Source organism: Balaenoptera borealis (genome assembly GCF_965194805.1).
Source record: "Balaenoptera borealis genome assembly, contig: HAP1_SCAFFOLD_1867, whole genome shotgun sequence".
Classification (NCBI taxonomy): Eukaryota; Metazoa; Chordata; class Mammalia; order Artiodactyla; family Balaenopteridae; genus Balaenoptera; species Balaenoptera borealis.
In genome coordinates this window covers 1-23,905 of record NW_028122389.1, presented here as the reverse complement: position 1 = coordinate 23,905, position 23,905 = coordinate 1, and the positions used below count along the sequence as shown (strand labels likewise).

General features: G+C 46.7%; 1 protein-coding gene across 1 annotated transcript in view; it reads right to left on the bottom strand.

Moving 5' to 3' along the window:
- The window catches only part of LOC309622232 (uncharacterized protein), a gene marked incomplete at its 5' end in the record, with an annotated part of 63,477 nt that extends 43,047 nt beyond the window's left edge, over window positions 1-20,430 (bottom strand). Inside the window, 2 exons of the mRNA XM_082409363.1 lie at window positions 7,609-7,746; window positions 20,293-20,430. Of these exons, the coding sequence (XP_082265489.1) occupies window positions 7,609-7,746; window positions 20,293-20,430 (276 nt within the window). The remainder of the gene's footprint in view (window positions 1-7,608; window positions 7,747-20,292) is intronic.
- Window positions 20,431-23,905: the final 3,475 nt, after the last annotated feature.

Sequence of the window (23,905 nt, the reverse complement as noted above, 5' to 3'; positions counted from 1 at the left end):
TAGGCATGATGGTTTTTTGAGGTTTTGGGATGCCATCTTCTTGGATGCTGAAGATGATTCTAATCTAAGTTCTAGGATAAATCCAAAAACCTTCCTGATACATTTTAAGCTTCCTTTCTGCTTATTATATAAGCTATATTCATTGAAATATATATTTCTCCTAGGCTTAATACCTCTTACTTGCTGGGTAAAAATATGAAGGAGCACAATAATGAAACTCTTTTACACTTATTATTTTGCTGTCTGCTTCGTACCGGTTTTCATTGAAATACTTGTCTATATGTGTTGTGGCTACCTATACATGCACATTTATTGCATTCTGTTGCTTGTTATGCATTTTTTACTGACATACCTTCTCTGTCTGTATGCATTGGCTAGGAATTCATTCACCTCTATCACCTCCATCGTGTCTTCTGGTTAATAGTATTCACTAAAATAGAGTGGGCAAAATTCACTTTCATAATATTGCATGGATGGTACAGAATGCCATTTGTTAGTAAATTCATTAGGCTTCGATACTTGCCACATACCCCAGTTTTCATTAATATCTATGGATTTCTTTTTCGTTAACGTAATATGCTTGTCATGATTTTTCTTTGTCTTTCTAGAACTTATTGTATCTTCCTCCATATAAATCATACGCAATAGATCAGCTTATTCATCTATTAATTATTACTGCTATTATTATTGGTGGTGGTGTTATAACCACTTTATAGGTGAGGAATCTGAAGTAATCAGATAACTTTTCCCTTTCCAAAAGCACTTAAGAAATCCACTTTCGGGTAATCATTTTGAGGTAGGATGAGAAACCGGGCTTGAAGAGGGCAAAAATGACTCTTTCAATTCACCAGTTGGACTGAGCTGTACGTCACCTCTAGGTAATAGCGTGGGAACTGCACAAGCAAAGGGAGACACTGAAGACGACAATGGTAATAGCCGTACTGTTTTCTAATGGACAAAAAAAATGCCTATATTATAAGTTCTATTTCTCCTGCTTTCTGGCAGTATCATGCTCAGAGTGGAGTCCTGGCAAGGAAGTCAGGATACTTAGGTTCTGAAACCTGGTAATGATACTAACATAATGAGAGAACTTGAACAAGTCAACCCGACCTCTCTGAGCCTCAGTTTCCTTACTCACGAAATGAGACTGAGAACATCGAAGTTCTCTAAGGGCCTCCTAGTTCTAAAATGCTTCCAGTCTAGGAAATAGCATAGAAGTCAATACGAGTGCAGGCTGAAGGGAAAGACAGGGCAGGGAGAAGGTTGCTTCCAGCCTAGAGAACAATCTCTGAACCACACCACTTGGCTCTTCTGCCCGTCTGTGCCCAAGATGGGAGCACAGGCAGTTAATAGAGAAGAGTGGAAAACTGCTCAGTCCTTACAGCCATCATTAACTGTCTGATTTTGGGTTTCTCAGGAAGTAGTGATAGTAGAGGTGTCCTGATAGCAAGAACCTTCAGATGATGCCGTTCCTCAAACGTAGTGAGAATTTCTCAACCTCCCTGAGTTTTTCATGACCCTCTTGTTCTTACAGAAAATTTCCAACATCCATCTCTACTTGGAACTCTAAATTCTCTGCAGCATTCTCCTCCTGTGGTGAGCAATGCAACTTCCCTAACACGAAGTGTCTGCAACTTCTCCAGAGTCTCTGCCCCTGCCGTCAGTTCGGCATCGGCTACTGGTACCCCTTTCCAGACACTCATGGGTAGTGCCTACCTTTACCAACATTCTAGCACGACTATGTTATCTGGAGTTACTGACCACAGCCAGATCTCCACTTCAGCTGCTTCCTATCCAGGTGTTCTTGAGTGGGACATCACAGCAAGCACTGAAAAGAATTCTTCTTCACTCGGAGACTTTACTCTGGCACTCACTGACCGCCACACAGCTGCCTCCTCCATGTTTCTGGCAGCCCAGTATGATAAAACTTCAGACGCCAAGAACATGGTCCCTCTACATCCATCGCTTTCTGCCAGCCTTGCTCAGGGAACACCATCTCAGATTCCAAATCAGGGGCAGAGCCGCCTGCCACTTCCCTGCCAGGAAGGAAGCCAGGTATATTACTATCACCAAGGCACACTGGGGTCTTTACTGTATGGAGAACTTGGCTCCTGCCCGCAATCCTACGGCTCGGCGTCATACACAGGAAGTCGGGCCTCTGGGCAACCAGAAATGGGAATGGGACTGAAGGAGATTCAGCCCACAAATATCCGACCACCAGCTTCCACCTCTGCAGTCTGCCACCCTGTGTCTGCTCAACGCATCACAGAAACAAGTTTTCAAGGTGAGTATAACAAACGCCAGAGAAAGTTGAAGAATGAGGTCGGCACTCAAAAATGGGGTCAAATCGACAGCTGGGAAGGGGTGTAGAGGCAGGTAGAATTTAGATCCTGAGCCTTTAATAACCACTACCTTCGCTCAGTGCCCTCTGTTTTTAGACTCTCTATGAGAACACCTAGGGCTTCCCTGGTGGCGCCGTGGTTAAGAATCCGCCTGCCAATGCAATGCGGGGGACACGGGTTCGAGCCCTGGTCTGCGAAGATCCCACATGCCGTGCAGCAACTAAGCGCATGTGCCACAACGACGGAGCCTGCATTCTAGAGCCCGTGAGCCTCAACTACCGAAGCCCACGTGCCTACAGCCCATGCTCCGCAACAAAGAGAAGCCACCGCGATGAGAAGCCCGCACACCGCAACCAAGAGTAGCCCCCGCTAGCCGCCAACTAGAGAAAGCCCGTGCACAGCAATGAGAGACCCAGTGCAGCCAAAAAAATAAATACGTAGAATAAATAAGTTCAAACAGTAAATAAATACATAAACATAAATTACAAAAAAAAGAACACCTAATGCAGGTGGGAAGGTGGGAGGGCCACTGTAGAGGTCATCTATGCTACATGTACAAGAACCCCGAGAGCACACCAATCGGTACCACACTTTTCACTGCTGTAGCCGATCGTTCCCCCTGTACTGCCACACTGTAGCACTCCCTTCCCTCATCTACTGCTATAGTCTCTTCGGAAGGTGTTTCAGAACTCTTGTTATGAGAGTGCCAGTTGAACTGTCCTCACTTCCTTCATTTATACCAGGATTGAAGACCTTGTGGTCCGAGATCCTGTCCAGAGAGCAAGCAGGCTAAGACTCTGTCTTTGTTGATGTATTTCATCAGCAAGGGCTCTACCCCCTCTCCTAGTTCATGGTGTGACGTGTTCTTGGCCTCTCGGGAAAGTGGGGAGAATGGAAAGGACCCTATATGAGAATGCTAGGCTTTGTAAAACATTTCAGGTTTTTAAAAATAAGACTCATTTTGTATTGGACTTATAACAGTCCTATGAAATACAAAGCGAGCCGAGAATCAGCGACAGGAAAGGCTCACCAGTAAGAATTACAACAGTCACCGCTTACCTCGTAGCATAGGGCACTGTCCATGATCCTTAAGAAGAGTTAGTAGAAATGCCTTGCCCATCTTGCCCCTGAACCCCTTGAAAGGTACACGACTGCTGTGTTGGTGTTTAGGGGGAGCATCTCACTTACCAGGGACTGACTTCTCCCTTGATCCCTTTGTAGGGATGGAGACCTCCCCCCTGGTGATGAAAAATTCCCTGGGATTGCAACCTCCAAGCCAGACGTTTTGTGTGACACAAAGTCAAGAACTCCCCAAGTCCTGCAGTAGCAGAAACAGCCACATACTTGAGAGTAACCCACCATCTGAACTTGGGGACATTTCAGTGACAGCTCCAGTCCAGAGTGCCAGGCGTCTCCTGGCCCTGCCTCCAGCTCCAAGCCAGGGACAAATAGAGAGTAAGCACGTGGATGATATCAAAACCAAGCTTTCAAAGCCTCTGGATGCCTACCAGATCCCAACAGAGAACCAAGATCCTCCACTACTCCCTTTAGGAATCCCTGATATTCACCAGCCGCTGGCCTGCACCAATCCCCTCAGCCAAGAGGAGCAGCCTGGTTCTGAAAATGCTGATCTGGGAGAGAACAGCCGGAGTCGTCAGGACCTAGGGACACTTGAAAATGGGATTGAACCTAGCAGTGGTCTTGCAGACATTACTACACTGGCGGAGGATATTCACCTTCCCCAGCTCTTTAATCCTTTGAAAGATCTTGATCAATCCCAAGGTCCCAACGTGATCAAAGCTAAAGACACCAGAGCCATTAAGGTGAATCAGGTGCAGGAAAAGCCAAGTGTCATAAAGGTTCCCTCTGATCAACCCAGGAAGAACAAACAGAAAGCCTCTGAGCCTATCAGTGGCGCTCCCAAGGCCAAAATCCAGCCAAAGAATCCAGAGTGCCTGTTAGGGGGAGAAGTGGTTATATGCCACGCTGCAGTCAGTGACAGGGCTCCTGTGAACACGGCCAAGCACTCTCAAGGCAAACCTCAGAAAGCTGCATCCAGAAAGATCAGCAAAACTAAGAGCCACGGGCAGGAAAAGACCAAAAGGACCAGAGGGAGAAACAAGGCTGAGGAGAACAAGCAGTCAGGGAACAAAGTCAAGGCAGAAGAGAAGCCAGCAATCCCCCACACGAAGCGAAAGGAACACCAAACTGAGCTTCTCCAACAGAGCTTTCAAAAGCCTCGAACCTCCCTTGGCGTGCGCATGCTGGAGTCTGTGAAGGTTCTTCATGCGCTGGGGAAGAAGAATGAGACGAAAACTGGGCGCTCTTCCTGTCGGCTCTTGGGAAAGTCAAGCAACCCCAAAGACCCCCAGCCACCCCCAGCTATCCAGCCATGGCGGCATACCCCACGTGAGGGGAAGGGTCCTGAGAAAACGCAAGTCCAAGCCCAGAAACCAGACAGCAGTGCTGAAACAGAGTGTCCGTCTCCAGCCCAGTATGAGCGGCCTCCTCCTGGGAAGGTCAAGTTGATACCTCTGCCTTTTTCTGCCTGGGACAAGCCTCAAGCTCGACCCGCTCCTCGGAGGCCACAGTCTCTGGCCTCACATCGGCCTGCTGGGGCTTACCGTGCCCAGCCTGGTTCTACTGACTCAGCTCAACCTGCTGCAGCCAATTCATCCCAGCCAGCTCCTGCCTCTTTGCCAGGCCCCGCCAAACCAGCTCAGCCAACTGTGACCAACCCAACCCAACCGGCTTGGCCCAACCATACCCAGCCTCGTGTCCCTCAGTCTGCTGCTCCTAGGCCTGCACCCTCCAAAACTTCATCTGGCGCTCCTCTCCAGCGGGAGCCTGTTCCCCCTGCTGTGAATAAGCGCCAGTCCCCACCCAAGCTCCAAACCCACTTTCTACTCCAAGACTTCAGCAAGCAACGAGTTCCATGGAGGGAACCCAACGTGCCTGAGCCAGTCATGTCAAAGCCCATCGAACAAGAGCAGAGGCCAGAGCGAGAGGCCATGAAGAGGCGGGCTCAACAACAACGGGAGAATGCTGCCAGATACACCTCTTCGGGCAAGCTGCAATTTTTCACCGAGAGGGAAAACGAAATGGAAATTGCCGACTACTACGGATACGTCAAGTGAGAGCTGCTAGGATTCTTGGTGCCACCTTGGCTACCAGCTGTTCTTCCATACACAGGTAAGACAGGTATAGAACTGAATAAGTAAATGGAATACAATTAATAGACGAGTAACAAACCTTTCGAATTTTCAGATGCTGCTAACTGGGGCGTGAGAAAGGAAGGACTGAAAGTTGGATGGGAGAATGAAGGAAAGGGGTAAAAACTGAGCAAAGAGGAAGGAACTTGGCCCAGGGCTAGGAAGGCCAAAAGAGACGTATGGATTTAGGAAAGGAAGCAGGAGCGAGGATGAAATGGCAGAAGTAAAAAGCAGGGTCAGAGGTCTGGGTTGAAAGAACACAATTGGAGTAGAGTTGAAGGTGACAGAAGATGAGTCTAGGTTTACTAGGAGAAATAGAAAAAGTCTCTCGGGGACGCTGGCCTTAAGTCTCACAACCACCAGATAGGTATTTCAGAAAACAAGAGGTTCAGGACACATCTCTGAAAGGTCTGAGTTGCCTTATTCAGGTGTGACTGTAGTGGGGGAATAGGGAAATCTACCAGAGAAGTGGCTAGGGCTCAGAGTTATCCTAGGGGCAGCTGACGACAGGGGCAGAGCCAAGGGAACTGCTGGATCAGGAGGCCCACGAACAAAGCAGGGGCATAGCCGCCTGTCACTTCCCTGCCAGGAAGGAAGCCAGGTATATTACTGTAACCAAGGCACACTGGGGTCTTTACTGTATGGAGAACTTGGCTCCTGCCCGCAATCCTACGGCTCGGCGTCACACACAGGAAGTAGGGCCTCTGGGCAACCAGAAATGGGAATGGGACTGAAGGAGATTCAGCCCACAAATATCCGACCACCAGCTTCCACCTCTGCAGTCTGCCACCCTGTGTCTGCTCAACGCATCACAGAAACAAGTTTTCAAGGTGAGTATACAGACGGCAGAGAAAAGTTGAACAATGAGGTCAGCATTCAAAAATGGGGTCAAATCGACAGCTGGGAAGGGGTGTAGAGACAGGTAGAATTTAGATCCTGAGCCTTTAATAACCACTACCTTCTCTCAGTGCTCTCTGTTTTTAGACTCTATATGAGAACACCTAGGGCTTCCCTGGTGGCGCCTGCCAATGCAGGGGACACGGGTTCGAGCCCTGGTCTGCGAAGATCCCACATGCCGTGCAGCAACTAAGCGCATGTGCCACGACGACGGAGCCTGCATTCTAGAGCCCGTGAGCCTCAACTACCGAAGCCCACGTGCCTACAGCCCATGCTCCGCAACAAGAGAAGCCACCGCGATGAGATGCCCGCACACCGCAACCGAGAGTAGCCCCCGCTAGCCGCCAACTAGAGAAAGCCCGTGCACAGCAATGAGAGACCCAGTGCAGCCAAAAACATAAATACGTAGAATAAATAAGTTCAAACAGTAAATAAATACATAAACATAAATTACAAAAAAAAAGAACACCTAATGCAGGTGGGAAGGTGGGAGGGCCACCGTAGAGGTCATCTATGCTACATGTACAAGAACCCCGAGAGCACACCAATCGGTACCACACTTTTCACTGCTGTAGCCGATCGTTCCCCCTGTACTGCCACACTGTAGCACTCCCTTCCCTCATCTACTGCTATAGTCTCTTCGGAAGGTGTTTCCGAACTCTTGTTATGAGAGTGCCAGTTGAACTGTCCTCACTTCCTTCATTTATACCAGGATTGAAGACCTTGTGGTCCGAGATCCTGTCCAGAGAGCAAGCAGGCTAAGGCTCTGTCTTTGTTGATGTATTTCATCACAAAGGGCTCTACCCCCTCTCCTAGTTCATGGTGTGAAGTGTTCTTGGCCTCTCGGGAAAGTGGGGAGAATGGAAAGGACCCTATATGAGAATGCTAGGCTCTGTAAAACATTTCAGGTTTTTAAAAATAAGACTCATTTTGTATTGGACTGACAACAGTCCTATGAAATACAAAGAAAGCCGAGAATCAGTGACAGGAAAGGATCACCAGTAAGAACTACAGCAGTCACCGCTTACCTCGTAGCATAGGGCACTGTCCGTGATCCTTAAGAAGAGTTAGTAGAAATGCCTTGCCCATCTTGCCCCTGAACCCCTTGAAAGGTACACGACTGCTGTGTTGGTGTTTAGGGGGAGCATCTCACTTACCAGGGACTGACTTCTCCCTTGATTCCTCTGTAGTGATGGAGACTTCCCCGCTGATGAAAAATTCCCTGGGATTGCAACCTCCAAGCCAGACAGCTTTCCTATGGAATGACAGAGAACTTGTCAAGGTGAAACACCAGTCTGCGGGAGAAAGGGAGGAAGAGAATGATGGAAATCGTTTCTGGGAAACTATTTTTACATTATGTGTTGTTTGTTCCCGGTAAATAAACTGAAATCTTCTTAACAGTACAACAAAATCTAAACCACTAAAGCCAACAATACAGGAGTATAACGTTCGAAAAAAATTTCTTTGGCTGCGCAGCATGTGGGATCTTAGCTCCCCAACCAGGGATTGAACCCACGCCTGCTGCGTTGGAAGCGCAGAGTCTTCACCACGGGACCACCGGGGAAGTCCCAGGACTATCACTTTTAAAGGAGAAGGTACAAACCCCTCGGTTCTATGAACTGGAGATTTTTAGTAAGAAGTCAATATATTTGTTGTTAGGCACATTTTATGTTAGGCTGTCTCCCTGCACAGGATGCAGGCGCCTTGAGAATGGAAGTCATATCCCTCTATAGTACGTCCCTCTTCTTTCTGCTTTGCAGTTTGCTGCTCCACTTGTTCAACCCCACCTAGTAATAACCTATACTTCCCTTGTTCCTGTTTTCCCATCTGGAAAACAGACAAAAGGCAACCAAACAACGCAAAGGTCTCAACAAATAAGGGATATCCAAAACCAGAGATGGCCAGAACTTCTGTACCCCTGATGAAATAGTCCTCATACAAAACCTGATAATCAAATTCCTTAATGCTAGGAATCACAGTGAAAAATAGTATCTGAACTGACTTCTGTCAGATGAGTGAGAACTAAGGTTAATTCAGTGTATCTGAAGCATAGAAAGTGAGGGCAAAAGTGGCACAAGATGGGGCTAGAGAAGCAGAGAGGATTCTAGACCACGCAGAGTCTTAAAGGCCAACAGTGTGTTTTCTATTCTCAAAACAATGCTTGTGAGCGATGTTTATGAGCAACGTTCCAACTTGCTTTGAAGGTTTCTTGTGTGAAGAGTGGATTGGAAGGAAACAAGATATATGGACACCAGTTAGGACCTAATCGCAACAGACAGGCAAGTTCAGTATTAGGAAGTTGAGGAAGAGCTGGCTGACAGATTCCAAAGAAATTCAGGAGATGAACTGAAGCGGGCTTAATGGGGTAGGAGATGGAGGAAAGGAAGGTCTTAGGGAATTCAAGGGTTTACTGCACACATGAGCAAAGTCTCAAAATTAATCATTTGAACGTACAGAGGCGGATCTCCCAAATGACACCGGTTAGGAAGCAACGGTACGCCCTTTAGAATTCCTAGAGACAACACAAATCAACTGTTTCGATGGAAAATTCGGCGGGACTCTTGATTTCCATGGGAATACAGAGAAAAGAGACACTGATCTGGCTTGCAGGTATATTTAGGAAGTTGTTAGCCGGACATCACCTACTAGTATCATGTAAGTAGGCCGTCCGAAGTAGGAAGCTTAGGGGAAAAACCTGGAGGAAAACTTAAAAGCTTAAGCCACACCTCTACACTACACCACCTTTCACAATTTCTTCTCAGATAAGCATCATCCCCATCAGTGAAGAAACTCGTTCGTACCTCATAATAGGAAAAACAGGCCTAAAGATTCAATGTGTGTCTTGGGAGGTCCCATCTATGCGATATCTTCCTGGGACCAGAAAAGGCCCCAGGAAGATCCATCTCTGCACCCCTGAAAGCTTACCACCAAGGAAAATGACTAGGTCCATAGATTTCCTCCCTCAAACCAGCTTACCTCACACATAGATCATTAGCAACTCCGCCCTTACTCACATTATCACAGTCACAAGAGTGGTTAGGGAGAAAAGCACTAACCAGGGGAACTAAAACAGAGGCAATCCAGGCCAAGCTGGGCTGGTGGCAGATATCTTGCTCCTTACGCTCGGGTGCATAATGCGACTCACCACAGTGCCTTTTTCACAGACCCTTTTGAACGTTTCTCCACAGAATCCAACAGCTCAAGTTAGTTCATGACGCTTCAAGGTCAACAATCGTCAAGAGAAAAACATGCAATATGTCTTACAATGTTGGATTCCTTACAAACAGGACAAGGAGATAACCATGTAGACAAAACCAGAGCATTTGAAAACATCTGTATTCTACAAACACACCAGTGAATGCTATAAATAAGGTACTATGACATAAAACAAAATGAAAACTAGATGTGAGACTGTTCTCTTCAGTGTACAGACTTCATGGCAGTTGCTGCACACTATCTAGCTACTTAGATCTTTAACTCTCTGTTCTGTTAATACCAAATGAGGCCCAAGTGTGTCAACCTGTTTCCCACAGAAACCAAAAAGTCTACATGCATCTCTTTTCTCCTGTGCCCTTTCACCTTACCTGCTCCCAATTCTCCACCAACGTCCTCCTCTTTCTCTAATTATTCTCCTCTTCATTTTGCTTGGCCTTGCCCCCAAGCATGCAAGACAGAGAGTCCTAGAGGTCCAAGATTCTAGAGTGGCTGTTTGCAAGGCGGAGGAGATTACAGTAACTGCCACACTGTATATACTTCTGTGCAAAGAAAAAGGGACAGTGTTCAGAATGTCTCTCACATATAACAAGAGCTGGAGATGGCAGGATACCTGTGTGGCCCAAGGAACTAGAGCTAGCAAATTATGGGCCAAACAATTGCAACCAAAGGCTGGAAGAAGAAAGGTCTGCAACCAGCTCTGTCTCCTAGCTCTCTGGTATTTGCTGCCAACGGGCAGAGTCTATTTCGTGAAGCATCAAGCACTGAAAAGAAGACTCCTGCTGCTGGAAGTTGACAGGAAGTAACGTCCAATGCAAGATCAAGGCTTGTCCTCGAAGCAATGCCCATAATGGAAGAAAAAAAAAAAAGAGAAAGCGGAAGAGAAATGTTAAGTCGCAAGTCCAACCTGGCCCCCAGCCTAGCCCAGCCCAAGGAAGGTAGGAGTCAAGGAGAAGAAACTAAAAGAGAAGAGCCTTGGACCACAACATTCTCCACAAGGTACACTCAAGAAACTTCACCCTACTCTTGAACCAAGTTACAAAGAGAGCTTCTTAATCCCTACTTTGGCTCCTTAAAAGCTGCTATCAGTTCACTCATTAGACACATCTGATTTCAGAACAACTGTAATAGTTCAAACTAGATGGCTCTTTCCTTCCTAAGGATTATTAATTAAAGAAGATCTATATAGCTCTAAGTATATGATACATAAAATAGAATACTCTGTAGAATATAAGTAACTCTTAGTTCAGTGTATTAATGAACGTCTGTAAGAAATGTTGCAATGATTTCCCTAATGGAAGAGCCTGGGGGAGGTAAATCTGTCTTCTAGGATTTCCTCCTCCCCAAAGCTCAGAAACTCAGGTGTTGTTTTAGCTCTCCTACACTCTCTTCACCCAAGCCCGCCTTCCTGTTGGGGATCGGACCTCCCTATTGGCTCTCTCATACCTTTCAACTGCCTGCTTTGTGACATCACTCTCCTCCCAAACCTACTACCACTTGGTAGAGCCTTGGGGTTTCCGTGGAGCTGTTTGGACCAGTAACCAGTGACCTCTGTACTGGACACGTGCGCCGTTCAGCTGCAGCCACTCAGACATCCTCTAGTGTTGTCTCCTCATCCCTTGTACCTGCAGTGGATGCTTCCTCTTCTCTGACCATGTCAGGTAAGAAAAGAAACTTTGGAAAGTTTTGCGTTCGATTTCTTTTGCCCCTAAATTGAGTAGGAGATTCAAAATAGCATGGAATAATGAGGGAAAGTATTGAACTACAAGTCTGGAGACCTAATTTCACTTTTGACTTTGACGTTTACTATCTGTGTGACTTTGGACAAATCACTGGCTGTCTCACAAAGCCTGTTGCTTTCCTTAACTGTTACGTTAGGATACCACGTTGGGTTGATCACTCTGATCCCCTTCTTTTCCAGTATTGAGCCTTAAAGGGTACCCATGTAGAAAACGAAATCAGACACTTCTCAAGAGTGTTTCAACAGAAACATAGAAAAGCCAGGGGACATAGAAAACTAGCAATATATACCAAGATGTTTCATCTCTAATGGTCTCCCTCCACTAGGATTTCGACTAGTTGAAAAGAGAGAATAGGGAGAGAGGATGGAGAGTACTGGGCTCTACAGGGAGGCACAGAGTCGAGCGTAAGGAAGTTTAGGATGGTTTTCATTAGCACAGGCCAACAGGCACCAAGAGATGGGAGAAAATGTAAGAATGAAGAGGGAAAGCATAGAGGAGCTCTCAAGAAAAACGGAGTTTGCAATGGAATGCTGATGGGAACCAAAGATTTTCAATTAAAGCAGAAACAGCACAGAGGGAAACCTGCTCAGAGCAGGGCAAAACCAAGTTGATGGTAGCAAACCCTTACATTAACAGACTTAAGAAGGAAAGTAAGGCCAGAACAGGGGATCACCGGGAAAGGCAGCTTATCAGAAAAGTCATACTCCGTTTTCTTTCTTTTATTGCCTCTCTGAATACAGTTGGCCACTTGACAGTTTTGAATATAAACATTTTAGAAATACGTTTTAGAAATGATGCCTCCTATAAACAAGCAACCACAGTGGTTATCTAGGGGGCTGCTTTTCAGTGTTTTATTCTTTCTAATTTTTAAACTAGGTAGACATTTCACCAATTCAACATTTTAAGTGATATCTTCTAAATTGAATCAGAAGGACTATTTTCCTTGGTGTGATATGTAGGTTCTAAGGCAAGGCTGCTTTTCATTTTTACAGTTATTTCCTTCCTAACACAGAGAGCACATTGATCAACAGCCATCGTTCGCTTGTAGAGCTTAGCTACCGAAGAAGAAGAAGAAAAAGTCAAGCCCCACATCTCTAATTCCCCCCCCCACTTAGGGAATTCCCTGGCGGTCCAGTGCTTAGGACTCGGTGCTTTCACGGCCAGGGCCACGCGGCGCGGCCAAAGAAACAAAACAAACAAACATCCACGTTTATCGAAAACCATATTGTGGAGTCCTGTGGATTTTCTTACATTTGAAAATCTTTTTTAATTGGATTCTAGGCATGATGGTTTTTTGAGGTTTTGGGATGCCATCTTCTTGGATGCTGAAGATGATTCTAATCTAAGTTCTAGGATAAATCCAAAAACCTTCCTGATACATTTTAAGCTTCCTTTCTGCTTATTATATAAGCTATATTCATTGAAATATATATTTCTCCTAGGCTTAATACCTCTTACTTGCTGGGTAAAAATATGAAGGAGCACAATAATGAAACTCTTTTACACTTATTATTTTGCTGTCTGCTTCGTACCGGTTTTCATTGAAATACTTGTCTATATGTGTTGTGGCTACCTATACATGCACATTTATTGCATTCTGTTGCTTGTTATGCATTTTTTACTGACATACCTTCTCTGTCTGTATGCATTGGCTAGGAATTCATTCACCTCTATCACCTCCATCGTGTCTTCTGGTTAATAGTATTCACTAAAATAGAGTGGGCAAAATTCACTTTCATAATATTGCATGGATGGTACAGAATGCCATTTGTTAGTAAATTCATTAGGCTTCGATACTTGCCACATACCCCAGTTTTCATTAATATCTATGGATTTCTTTTTCGTTAACGTAATATGCTTGTCATGATTTTTCTTTGTCTTTCTAGAACTTATTGTATCTTCCTCCATATAAATCATACGCAATAGATCAGCTTATTCATCTATTAATTATTACTGCTATTATTATTGGTGGTGGTGTTATAACCACTTTATAGGTGAGGAATCTGAAGTAATCAGATAACTTTTCCCTTTCCAAAAGCACTTAAGAAATCCACTTTCGGGTAATCATTTTGAGGTAGGATGAGAAACCGGGCTTGAAGAGGGCAAAAATGACTCTTTCAATTCACCAGTTGGACTGAGCTGTACGTCACCTCTAGGTAATAGCGTGGGAACTGCACAAGCAAAGGGAGACACTGAAGACGACAATGGTAATAGCCGTACTGTTTTCTAATGGACAAAAAAAATGCCTATATTATAAGTTCTATTTCTCCTGCTTTCTGGCAGTATCATGCTCAGAGTGGAGTCCTGGCAAGGAAGTCAGGATACTTAGGTTCTGAAACCTGGTAATGATACTAACATAATGAGAGAACTTGAACAAGTCAACCCGACCTCTCTGAGCCTCAGTTTCCTTACTCACGAAATGAGACTGAGAACATCGAAGTTCTCTAAGGGCCTCCTAGTTCTAAAATGCTTCCAGTCTAGGAAATAGCATAGAAGTCAATACGAGTGCAGGCTGAAGGGAAAGACAGGGCAGGGAGAAGGTTGCTTCCAGCCTAGAGAACAATCTCTGAACCACACCACTTGGCTCTTCTGCCCGTCTGTGCCCAAGATGGGAGCACAGGCAGTTAATAGAGAAGAGTGGAAAACTGCTCAGTCCTTACAGCCATCATTAACTGTCTGATTTTGGGTTTCTCAGGAAGTAGTGATAGTAGAGGTGTCCTGATAGCAAGAACCTTCAGATGATGCCGTTCCTCAAACGTAGTGAGAATTTCTCAACCTCCCTGAGTTTTTCATGACCCTCTTGTTCTTACAGAAAATTTCCAACATCCATCTCTACTTGGAACTCTAAATTCTCTGCAGCATTCTCCTCCTGTGGTGAGCAATGCAACTTCCCTAACACGAAGTGTCTGCAACTTCTCCAGAGTCTCTGCCCCTGCCGTCAGTTCGGCATCGGCTACTGGTACCCCTTTCCAGACACTCATGGGTAGTGCCTACCTTTACCAACATTCTAGCACGACTATGTTATCTGGAGTTACTGACCACAGCCAGATCTCCACTTCAGCTGCTTCCTATCCAGGTGTTCTTGAGTGGGACATCACAGCAAGCACTGAAAAGAATTCTTCTTCACTCGGAGACTTTACTCTGGCACTCACTGACCGCCACACAGCTGCCTCCTCCATGTTTCTGGCAGCCCAGTATGATAAAACTTCAGACGCCAAGAACATGGTCCCTCTACATCCATCGCTTTCTGCCAGCCTTGCTCAGGGAACACCATCTCAGATTCCAAATCAGGGGCAGAGCCGCCTGCCACTTCCCTGCCAGGAAGGAAGCCAGGTATATTACTATCACCAAGGCACACTGGGGTCTTTACTGTATGGAGAACTTGGCTCCTGCCCGCAATCCTACGGCTCGGCGTCATACACAGGAAGTCGGGCCTCTGGGCAACCAGAAATGGGAATGGGACTGAAGGAGATTCAGCCCACAAATATCCGACCACCAGCTTCCACCTCTGCAGTCTGCCACCCTGTGTCTGCTCAACGCATCACAGAAACAAGTTTTCAAGGTGAGTATAACAAACGCCAGAGAAAGTTGAAGAATGAGGTCGGCACTCAAAAATGGGGTCAAATCGACAGCTGGGAAGGGGTGTAGAGGCAGGTAGAATTTAGATCCTGAGCCTTTAATAACCACTACCTTCGCTCAGTGCCCTCTGTTTTTAGACTCTCTATGAGAACACCTAGGGCTTCCCTGGTGGCGCCGTGGTTAAGAATCCGCCTGCCAATGCAATGCGGGGGACACGGGTTCGAGCCCTGGTCTGCGAAGATCCCACATGCCGTGCAGCAACTAAGCGCATGTGCCACAACGACGGAGCCTGCATTCTAGAGCCCGTGAGCCTCAACTACCGAAGCCCACGTGCCTACAGCCCATGCTCCGCAACAAAGAGAAGCCACCGCGATGAGAAGCCCGCACACCGCAACCAAGAGTAGCCCCCGCTAGCCGCCAACTAGAGAAAGCCCGTGCACAGCAATGAGAGACCCAGTGCAGCCAAAAAAATAAATACGTAGAATAAATAAGTTCAAACAGTAAATAAATACATAAACATAAATTACAAAAAAAAGAACACCTAATGCAGGTGGGAAGGTGGGAGGGCCACTGTAGAGGTCATCTATGCTACATGTACAACAACCCCGAGAGCACACCAATCGGTACCACACTTTTCACTGCTGTAGCCGATCGTTCCCCCTGTACTGCCACACTGTAGCACTCCCTTCCCTCATCTACTGCTATAGTCTCTTCGGAAGGTGTTTCAGAACTCTTGTTATGAGAGTGCCAGTTGAACTGTCCTCACTTCCTTCATTTATACCAGGATTGAAGACCTTGTGGTCCGAGATCCTGTCCAGAGAGCAAGCAGGCTAAGACTCTGTCTTTGTTGATGTATTTCATCAGCAAGGGCTCTACCCCCTCTCCTAGTTCATGGTGTGACGTGTTCTTGGCCTCTCGGGAAAGTGGGGAGAATGGAAAGGACCCTATATGAGAATGCTAGGCTTTGTAAAACATTTCAGGTTTTTAAAAATAAGACTCATTTTGTATTGGACTTATAACAGTCCTATGAAATACAAAGCGAGCCGAGAATCAGCGACAGGAAAGGCTCACCAGTAAGAATTACAACAGTCACCGCTTACCTCGTAGCATAGGGCACTGTCCATGATCCTTAAGAAGAGTTAGTAGAAATGCCTTGCCCATCTTGCCCCTGAACCCCTTGAAAGGTACACGACTGCTGTGTTGGTGTTTAGGGGGAGCATCTCACTTACCAGGGACTGACTTCTCCCTTGATCCCTTTGTAGGGATGGAGACCTCCCCCCTGGTGATGAAAAATTCCCTGGGATTGCAACCTCCAAGCCAGACGTTTTGTGTGACACAAAGTCAAGAACTCCCCAAGTCCTGCAGTAGCAGAAACAGCCACATACTTGAGAGTAACCCACCATCTGAACTTGGGGACATTTCAGTGACAGCTCCAGTCCAGAGTGCCAGGCGTCTCCTGGCCCTGCCTCCAGCTCCAAGCCAGGGACAAATAGAGAGTAAGCACGTGGATGATATCAAAACCAAGCTTTCAAAGCCTCTGGATGCCTACCAGATCCCAACAGAGAACCAAGATCCTCCACTACTCCCTTTAGGAATCCCTGATATTCACCAGCCGCTGGCCTGCACCGATCCCCTCAGCCAAGAGGAGCAGCCTGGTTCTGAAAATGCTGATCTGGGAGAGAACAGCCGGAGTCGTCAGGACCTAGGGACACTTGAAAATGGGATTGAACCTAGCAGTGGTCTTGCAGACATTACTACACTGGCGGAGGATATTCACCTTCCCCAGCTCTTTAATCCTTTGAAAGATCTTGATCAATCCCAAGGTCCCAACGTGATCAAAGCTAAAGACACCAGAGCCATTAAGGTGAATCAGGTGCAGGAAAAGCCAAGTGTCATAAAGGTTCCCTCTGATCAACCCAGGAAGAACAAACAGAAAGCCTCTGAGCCTATCAGTGGCGCTCCCAAGGCCAAAATCCAGCCAAAGAATCCAGAGTGCCTGTTAGGGGGAGAAGTGGTTATATGCCACGCTGCAGTCAGTGACAGGGCTCCTGTGAACACGGCCAAGCACTCTCAAGGCAAACCTCAGAAAGCTGCATCCAGAAAGATCAGCAAAACTAAGAGCCACGGGCAGGAAAAGACCAAAAGGACCAGAGGGAGAAACAAGGCTGAGGAGAACAAGCAGTCAGGGAACAAAGTCAAGGCAGAAGAGAAGCCAGCAATCCCCCACACGAAGCGAAAGGAACACCAAACTGAGCTTCTCCAACAGAGCTTTCAAAAGCCTCGAACCTCCCTTGGCGTGCGCATGCTGGAGTCTGTGAAGGTTCTTCATGCGCTGGGGAAGAAGAATGAGACGAAAACTGGGCGCTCTTCCTGTCGGCTCTTGGGAAAGTCAAGCAACCCCAAAGACCCCCAGCCACCCCCAGCTATCCAGCCATGGCGGCATACCCCACGTGAGGGGAAGGGTCCTGAGAAAACGCAAGTCCAAGCCCAGAAACCAGACAGCAGTGCTGAAACAGAGTGTCCGTCTCCAGCCCAGTATGAGCGGCCTCCTCCTGGGAAGGTCAAGTTGATACCTCTGCCTTTTTCTGCCTGGGACAAGCCTCAAGCTCGACCCGCTCCTCGGAGGCCACAGTCTCTGGCCTCACATCGGCCTGCTGGGGCTTACCGTGCCCAGCCTGGTTCTACTGACTCAGCTCAACCTGCTGCAGCCAATTCATCCCAGCCAGCTCCTGCCTCTTTGCCAGGCCCCGCCAAACCAGCTCAGCCAACTGTGACCAACCCAACCCAACCGGCTTGGCCCAACCATACCCAGCCTCGTGTCCCTCAGTCTGCTGCTCCTAGGCCTGCACCCTCCAAAACTTCATCTGGCGCTCCTCTCCAGCGGGAGCCTGTTCCCCCTGCTGTGAATAAGCGCCAGTCCCCACCCAAGCTCCAAACCCACTTTCTACTCCAAGACTTCAGCAAGCAACGAGTTCCATGGAGGGAACCCAACGTGCCTGAGCCAGTCATGTCAAAGCCCATCGAACAAGAGCAGAGGCCAGAGCGAGAGGCCATGAAGAGGCGGGCTCAACAACAACGGGAGAATGCTGCCAGATACACCTCTTCGGGCAAGCTGCAATTTTTCACCGAGAGGGAAAACGAAATGGAAATTGCCGACTACTACGGATACGTCAAGTGAGAGCTGCTAGGATTCTTGGTGCCACCTTGGCTACCAGCTGTTCTTCCATACACAGGTAAGACAGGTATAGAACTGAATAAGTAAATGGAATACAATTAATAGACGAGTAACAAACCTTTCGAATTTTCAGATGCTGCTAACTGGGGCGTGAGAAAGGAAGGACTGAAAGTTGGATGGGAGAATGAAGGAAAGGGGTAAAAACTGAGCAAAGAGGAAGGAACTTGGCCCAGGGCTAGGAAGGCCAAAAGAGACGTATGGATTTAGGAAAGGAAGCAGGAGCGAGGATGAAATGGCAGAAGTAAAAAGCAGGGTCAGAGGTCTGGGTTGAAAGAACACAATTGGAGTAGAGTTGAAGGTGACAGAAGATGAGTCTAGGTTTACTAGGAGAAATAGAAAAAGTCTCTCGGGGACGCTGGCCTTAAGTCTCACAACCACCAGATAGGTATTTCAGAAAACAAGAGGTTCAGGACACATCTCTGAAAGGTCTGAGTTGCCTTATTCAGGTGTGACTGTAGTGGGGGAATAGGGAAATCTACCAGAGAAGTGGCTAGGGCTCAGAGTTATCCTAGGGGCAGCTGACGACAGGGGCAGAGCCAAGGGAACTGCTGGATCAGGAGGCCCACGAACAAAGCAGGGGCATAGCCGCCTGTCACTTCCCTGCCAGGAAGGAAGCCAGGTATATTACTGTAACCAAGGCACACTGGGGTCTTTACTGTATGGAGAACTTGGCTCCTGCCCGCAATCCTACGGCTCGGCGTCACACACAGGAAGTAGGGCCTCTGGGCAACCAGAAATGGGAATGGGACTGAAGGAGATTCAGCCCACAAATATCCGACCACCAGCTTCCACCTCTGCAGTCTGCCACCCTGTGTCTGCTCAACGCATCACAGAAACAAGTTTTCAAGGTGAGTATACAGACGGCAGAGAAAAGTTGAACAATGAGGTCAGCATTCAAAAATGGGGTCAAATCGACAGCTGGGAAGGGGTGTAGAGACAGGTAGAATTTAGATCCTGAGCCTTTAATAACCACTACCTTCTCTCAGTGCTCTCTGTTTTTAGACTCTATATGAGAACACCTAGGGCTTCCCTGGTGGCGCCTGCCAATGCAGGGGACACGGGTTCGAGCCCTGGTCTGCGAAGATCCCACATGCCGTGCAGCAACTAAGCGCATGTGCCACGACGACGGAGCCTGCATTCTAGAGCCCGTGAGCCTCAACTACCGAAGCCCACGTGCCTACAGCCCATGCTCCGCAACAAGAGAAGCCACCGCGATGAGATGCCCGCACACCGCAACCGAGAGTAGCCCCCGCTAGCCGCCAACTAGAGAAAGCCCGTGCACAGCAATGAGAGACCCAGTGCAGCCAAAAACATAAATACGTAGAATAAATAAGTTCAAACAGTAAATAAATACATAAACATAAATTACAAAAAAAAAGAACACCTAATGCAGGTGGGAAGGTGGGAGGGCCACCGTAGAGGTCATCTATGCTACATGTACAAGAACCCCGAGAGCACACCAATCGGTACCACACTTTTCACTGCTGTAGCCGATCGTTCCCCCTGTACTGCCACACTGTAGCACTCCCTTCCCTCATCTACTGCTATAGTCTCTTCGGAAGGTGTTTCCGAACTCTTGTTATGAGAGTGCCAGTTGAACTGTCCTCACTTCCTTCATTTATACCAGGATTGAAGACCTTGTGGTCCGAGATCCTGTCCAGAGAGCAAGCAGGCTAAGGCTCTGTCTTTGTTGATGTATTTCATCACAAAGGGCTCTACCCCCTCTCCTAGTTCATGGTGTGACGTGTTCTTGGCCTCTCGGGAAAGTGGGGAGAATGGAAAGGACCCTATATGAGAATGCTAGGCTCTGTAAAACATTTCAGGTTTTTAAAAATAAGACTCATTTTGTATTGGACTGACAACAGTCCTATGAAATACAAAGAAAGCCGAGAATCAGTGACAGGAAAGGATCACCAGTAAGAACTACAGCAGTCACCGCTTACCTCGTAGCATAGGGCACTGTCCGTGATCCTTAAGAAGAGTTAGTAGAAATGCCTTGCCCATCTTGCCCCTGAACCCCTTGAAAGGTACACGACTGCTGTGTTGGTGTTTAGGGGGAGCATCTCACTTACCAGGGACTGACTTCTCCCTTGATTCCTCTGTAGTGATGGAGACTTCCCCGCTGATGAAAAATTCCCTGAGATTGCAACCTCCAAGCCAGACAGCTTTCCTATGGAATGACAGAGAACTTGTCAAGGTGAAACACCAGTCTGCGGGAGAAAGGGAGGAAGAGAATGATGGAAATCGTTTCTGGGAAACTATTTTTACATTATGTGTTGTTTGTTCCCGGTAAATAAACTGAAATCTTCTTAACAGTACAACAAAATCTAAACCACTAAAGCCAACAATACAGGAGTATAACGTTCGAAAAAAATTTCTTTGGCTGCGCAGCATGTGGGATCTTAGCTCCCCAACCAGGGATTGAACCCACGCCTGCTGCGTTGGAAGCGCAGAGTCTTCACCACGGGACCACCGGGGAAGTCCCAGGACTATCACTTTTAAAGGAGAAGGTACAAACCCCTCGGTTCTATGAACTGGAGATTTTTAGTAAGAAGTCAATATATTTGTTGTTAGGCACATTTTATGTTAGGCTGTCTCCCTGCACAGGATGCAGGCGCCTTGAGAATGGAAGTCATATCCCTCTATAGTACGTCCCTCTTCTTTCTGCTTTGCAGTTTGCTGCTCCACTTGTTCAACCCCACCTAGTAATAACCTATACTTCCCTTGTTCCTGTTTTCCCATCTGGAAAACAGACAAAAGGCAACCAAACAACGCAAAGGTCTCAACAAATAAGGGATATCCAAAACCAGAGATGGCCAGAACTTCTGTACCCCTGATGAAATAGTCCTCATACAAAACCTGATAATCAAATTCCTTAATGCTAGGAATCACAGTGAAAAATAGTATCTGAACTGACTTCTGTCAGATGAGTGAGAACTAAGGTTAATTCAGTGTATCTGAAGCATAGAAAGTGAGGGCAAAAGTGGCACAAGATGGGGCTAGAGAAGCAGAGAGGATTCTAGACCACGCAGAGTCTTAAAGGCCAACAGTGTGTTTTCTATTCTCAAAACAATGCTTGTGAGCGATGTTTATGAGCAACGTTCCAACTTGCTTTGAAGGTTTCTTGTGTGAAGAGTGGATTGGAAGGAAACAAGATATATGGACACCAGTTAGGACCTAATCGCAACAGACAGGCAAGTTCAGTATTAGGAAGTTGAGGAAGAGCTGGCTGACAGATTCCAAAGAAATTCAGGAGATGAACTGAAGCGGGCTTAATGGGGTAGGAGATGGAGGAAAGGAAGGTCTTAGGGAATTCAAGGGTTTACTGCACACATGAGCAAAGTCTCAAAATTAATCATTTGAACGTACAGAGGCGGATCTCCCAAATGACACCGGTTAGGAAGCAACGGTACGCCCTTTAGAATTCCTAGAGACAACACAAATCAACTGTTTCGATGGAAAATTCGGCGGGACTCTTGATTTCCATGGGAATACAGAGAAAAGAGACACTGATCTGGCTTGCAGGTATATTTAGGAAGTTGTTAGCCGGACATCACCTACTAGTATCATGTAAGTAGGCCGTCCGAAGTAGGAAGCTTAGGGGAAAAACCTGGAGGAAAACTTAAAAGCTTAAGCCACACCTCTACACTACACCACCTTTCACAATTTCTTCTCAGATAAGCATCATCCCCATCAGTGAAGAAACTCGTTCGTACCTCATAATAGGAAAAACAGGCCTAAAGATTCAATGTGTGTCTTGGGAGGTCCCATCTATGCGATATCTTCCTGGGACCAGAAAAGGCCCCAGGAAGATCCATCTCTGCACCCCTGAAAGCTTACCACCAAGGAAAATGACTAGGTCCATAGATTTCCTCCCTCAAACCAGCTTACCTCACACATAGATCATTAGCAACTCCGCCCTTACTCACATTATCACAGTCACAAGAGTGGTTAGGGAGAAAAGCACTAACCAGGGGAACTAAAACAGAGGCAATCCAGGCCAAGCTGGGCTGGTGGCAGATATCTTGCTCCTTACGCTCGGGTGCATAATGCGACTCACCACAGTGCCTTTTTCACAGACCCTTTTGAACGTTTCTCCACAGAATCCAACAGCTCAAGTTAGTTCATGACGCTTCAAGGTCAACAATCGTCAAGAGAAAAACATGCAATATGTCTTACAATGTTGGATTCCTTACAAACAGGACAAGGAGATAACCATGTAGACAAAACCAGAGCATTTGAAAACATCTGTATTCTACAAACACACCAGTGAATGCTATAAATAAGGTACTATGACATAAAACAAAATGAAAACTAGATGTGAGACTGTTCTCTTCAGTGTACAGACTTCATGGCAGTTGCTGCACACTATCTAGCTACTTAGATCTTTAACTCTCTGTTCTGTTAATACCAAATGAGGCCCAAGTGTGTCAACCTGTTTCCCACAGAAACCAAAAAGTCTACATGCATCTCTTTTCTCCTGTGCCCTTTCACCTTACCTGCTCCCAATTCTCCACCAACGTCCTCCTCTTTCTCTAATTATTCTCCTCTTCATTTTGCTTGGCCTTGCCCCCAAGCATGCAAGACAGAGAGTCCTAGAGGTCCAAGATTCTAGAGTGGCTGTTTGCAAGGCGGAGGAGATTACAGTAACTGCCACACTGTATATACTTCTGTGCAAAGAAAAAGGGACAGTGTTCAGAATGTCTCTCACATATAACAAGAGCTGGAGATGGCAGGATACCTGTGTGGCCCAAGGAACTAGAGCTAGCAAATTATGGGCCAAACAATTGCAACCAAAGGCTGGAAGAGGAAAGGTCTGCAACCAGCTCTGTCTCCTAGCTCTCTGGTATTTGCTGCCAACGGGCAGAGTCTATTTCGTGAAGCATCAAGCACTGAAAAGAAGACTCCTGCTGCTGGAAGTTGACAGGAAGTAACGTCCAATGCAAGATCAAGGCTTGTCCTCGAAGCAATGCCCATAATGGAAGAAAAAAAAAAAAGAGAAAGCGGAAGAGAAATGTTAAGTCGCAAGTCCAACCTGGCCCCCAGCCTAGCCCAGCCCAAGGAAGGTAGGAGTCAAGGAGAAGAAACTAAAAGAGAAGAGCCTTGGACCACAACATTCTCCACAAGGTACACTCAAGAAACTTCACCTTACTCTTGAACCAAGTTACAAAGAGAGCTTCTTAATCCCTACTTTGGCTCCTTAAAAGCTGCTATCAGTTCACTCATTAGACACATCTGATTTCAGAACAACTGTAATAGTTCAAACTAGATGGCTCTTTCCTTCCTAAGGATTATTAATTAAAGAAGATCTATATAGCTCTAAGTATATGATACATAAAATAGAATACTCTGTAGAATATAAGTAACTCTTAGTTCAGTGTATTAATGAACGTCTGTAAGAAATGTGGCAATGATTTCCCTAATGGAAGAGCCTGGGGGAGGTAAATCTGTCTTCTAGGATTTCCTCCTCCCCAAAGCTCAGAAACTCAGGTGTTGTTTTAGCTCTCCTACACTCTCTTCACCCAAGCCCGCCTTCCTGTTGGGGATCGGACCTCCCTATTGGCTCTCTCATACCTTTCAACTGCCTGCTTTGTGACATCACTCTCCTACCAAACCTACTACCACTTGGTAGAGCCTTGGGGTTTCCGTGGAGCTGTTTGGACCAGTAACCAGTGACCTCTGTAC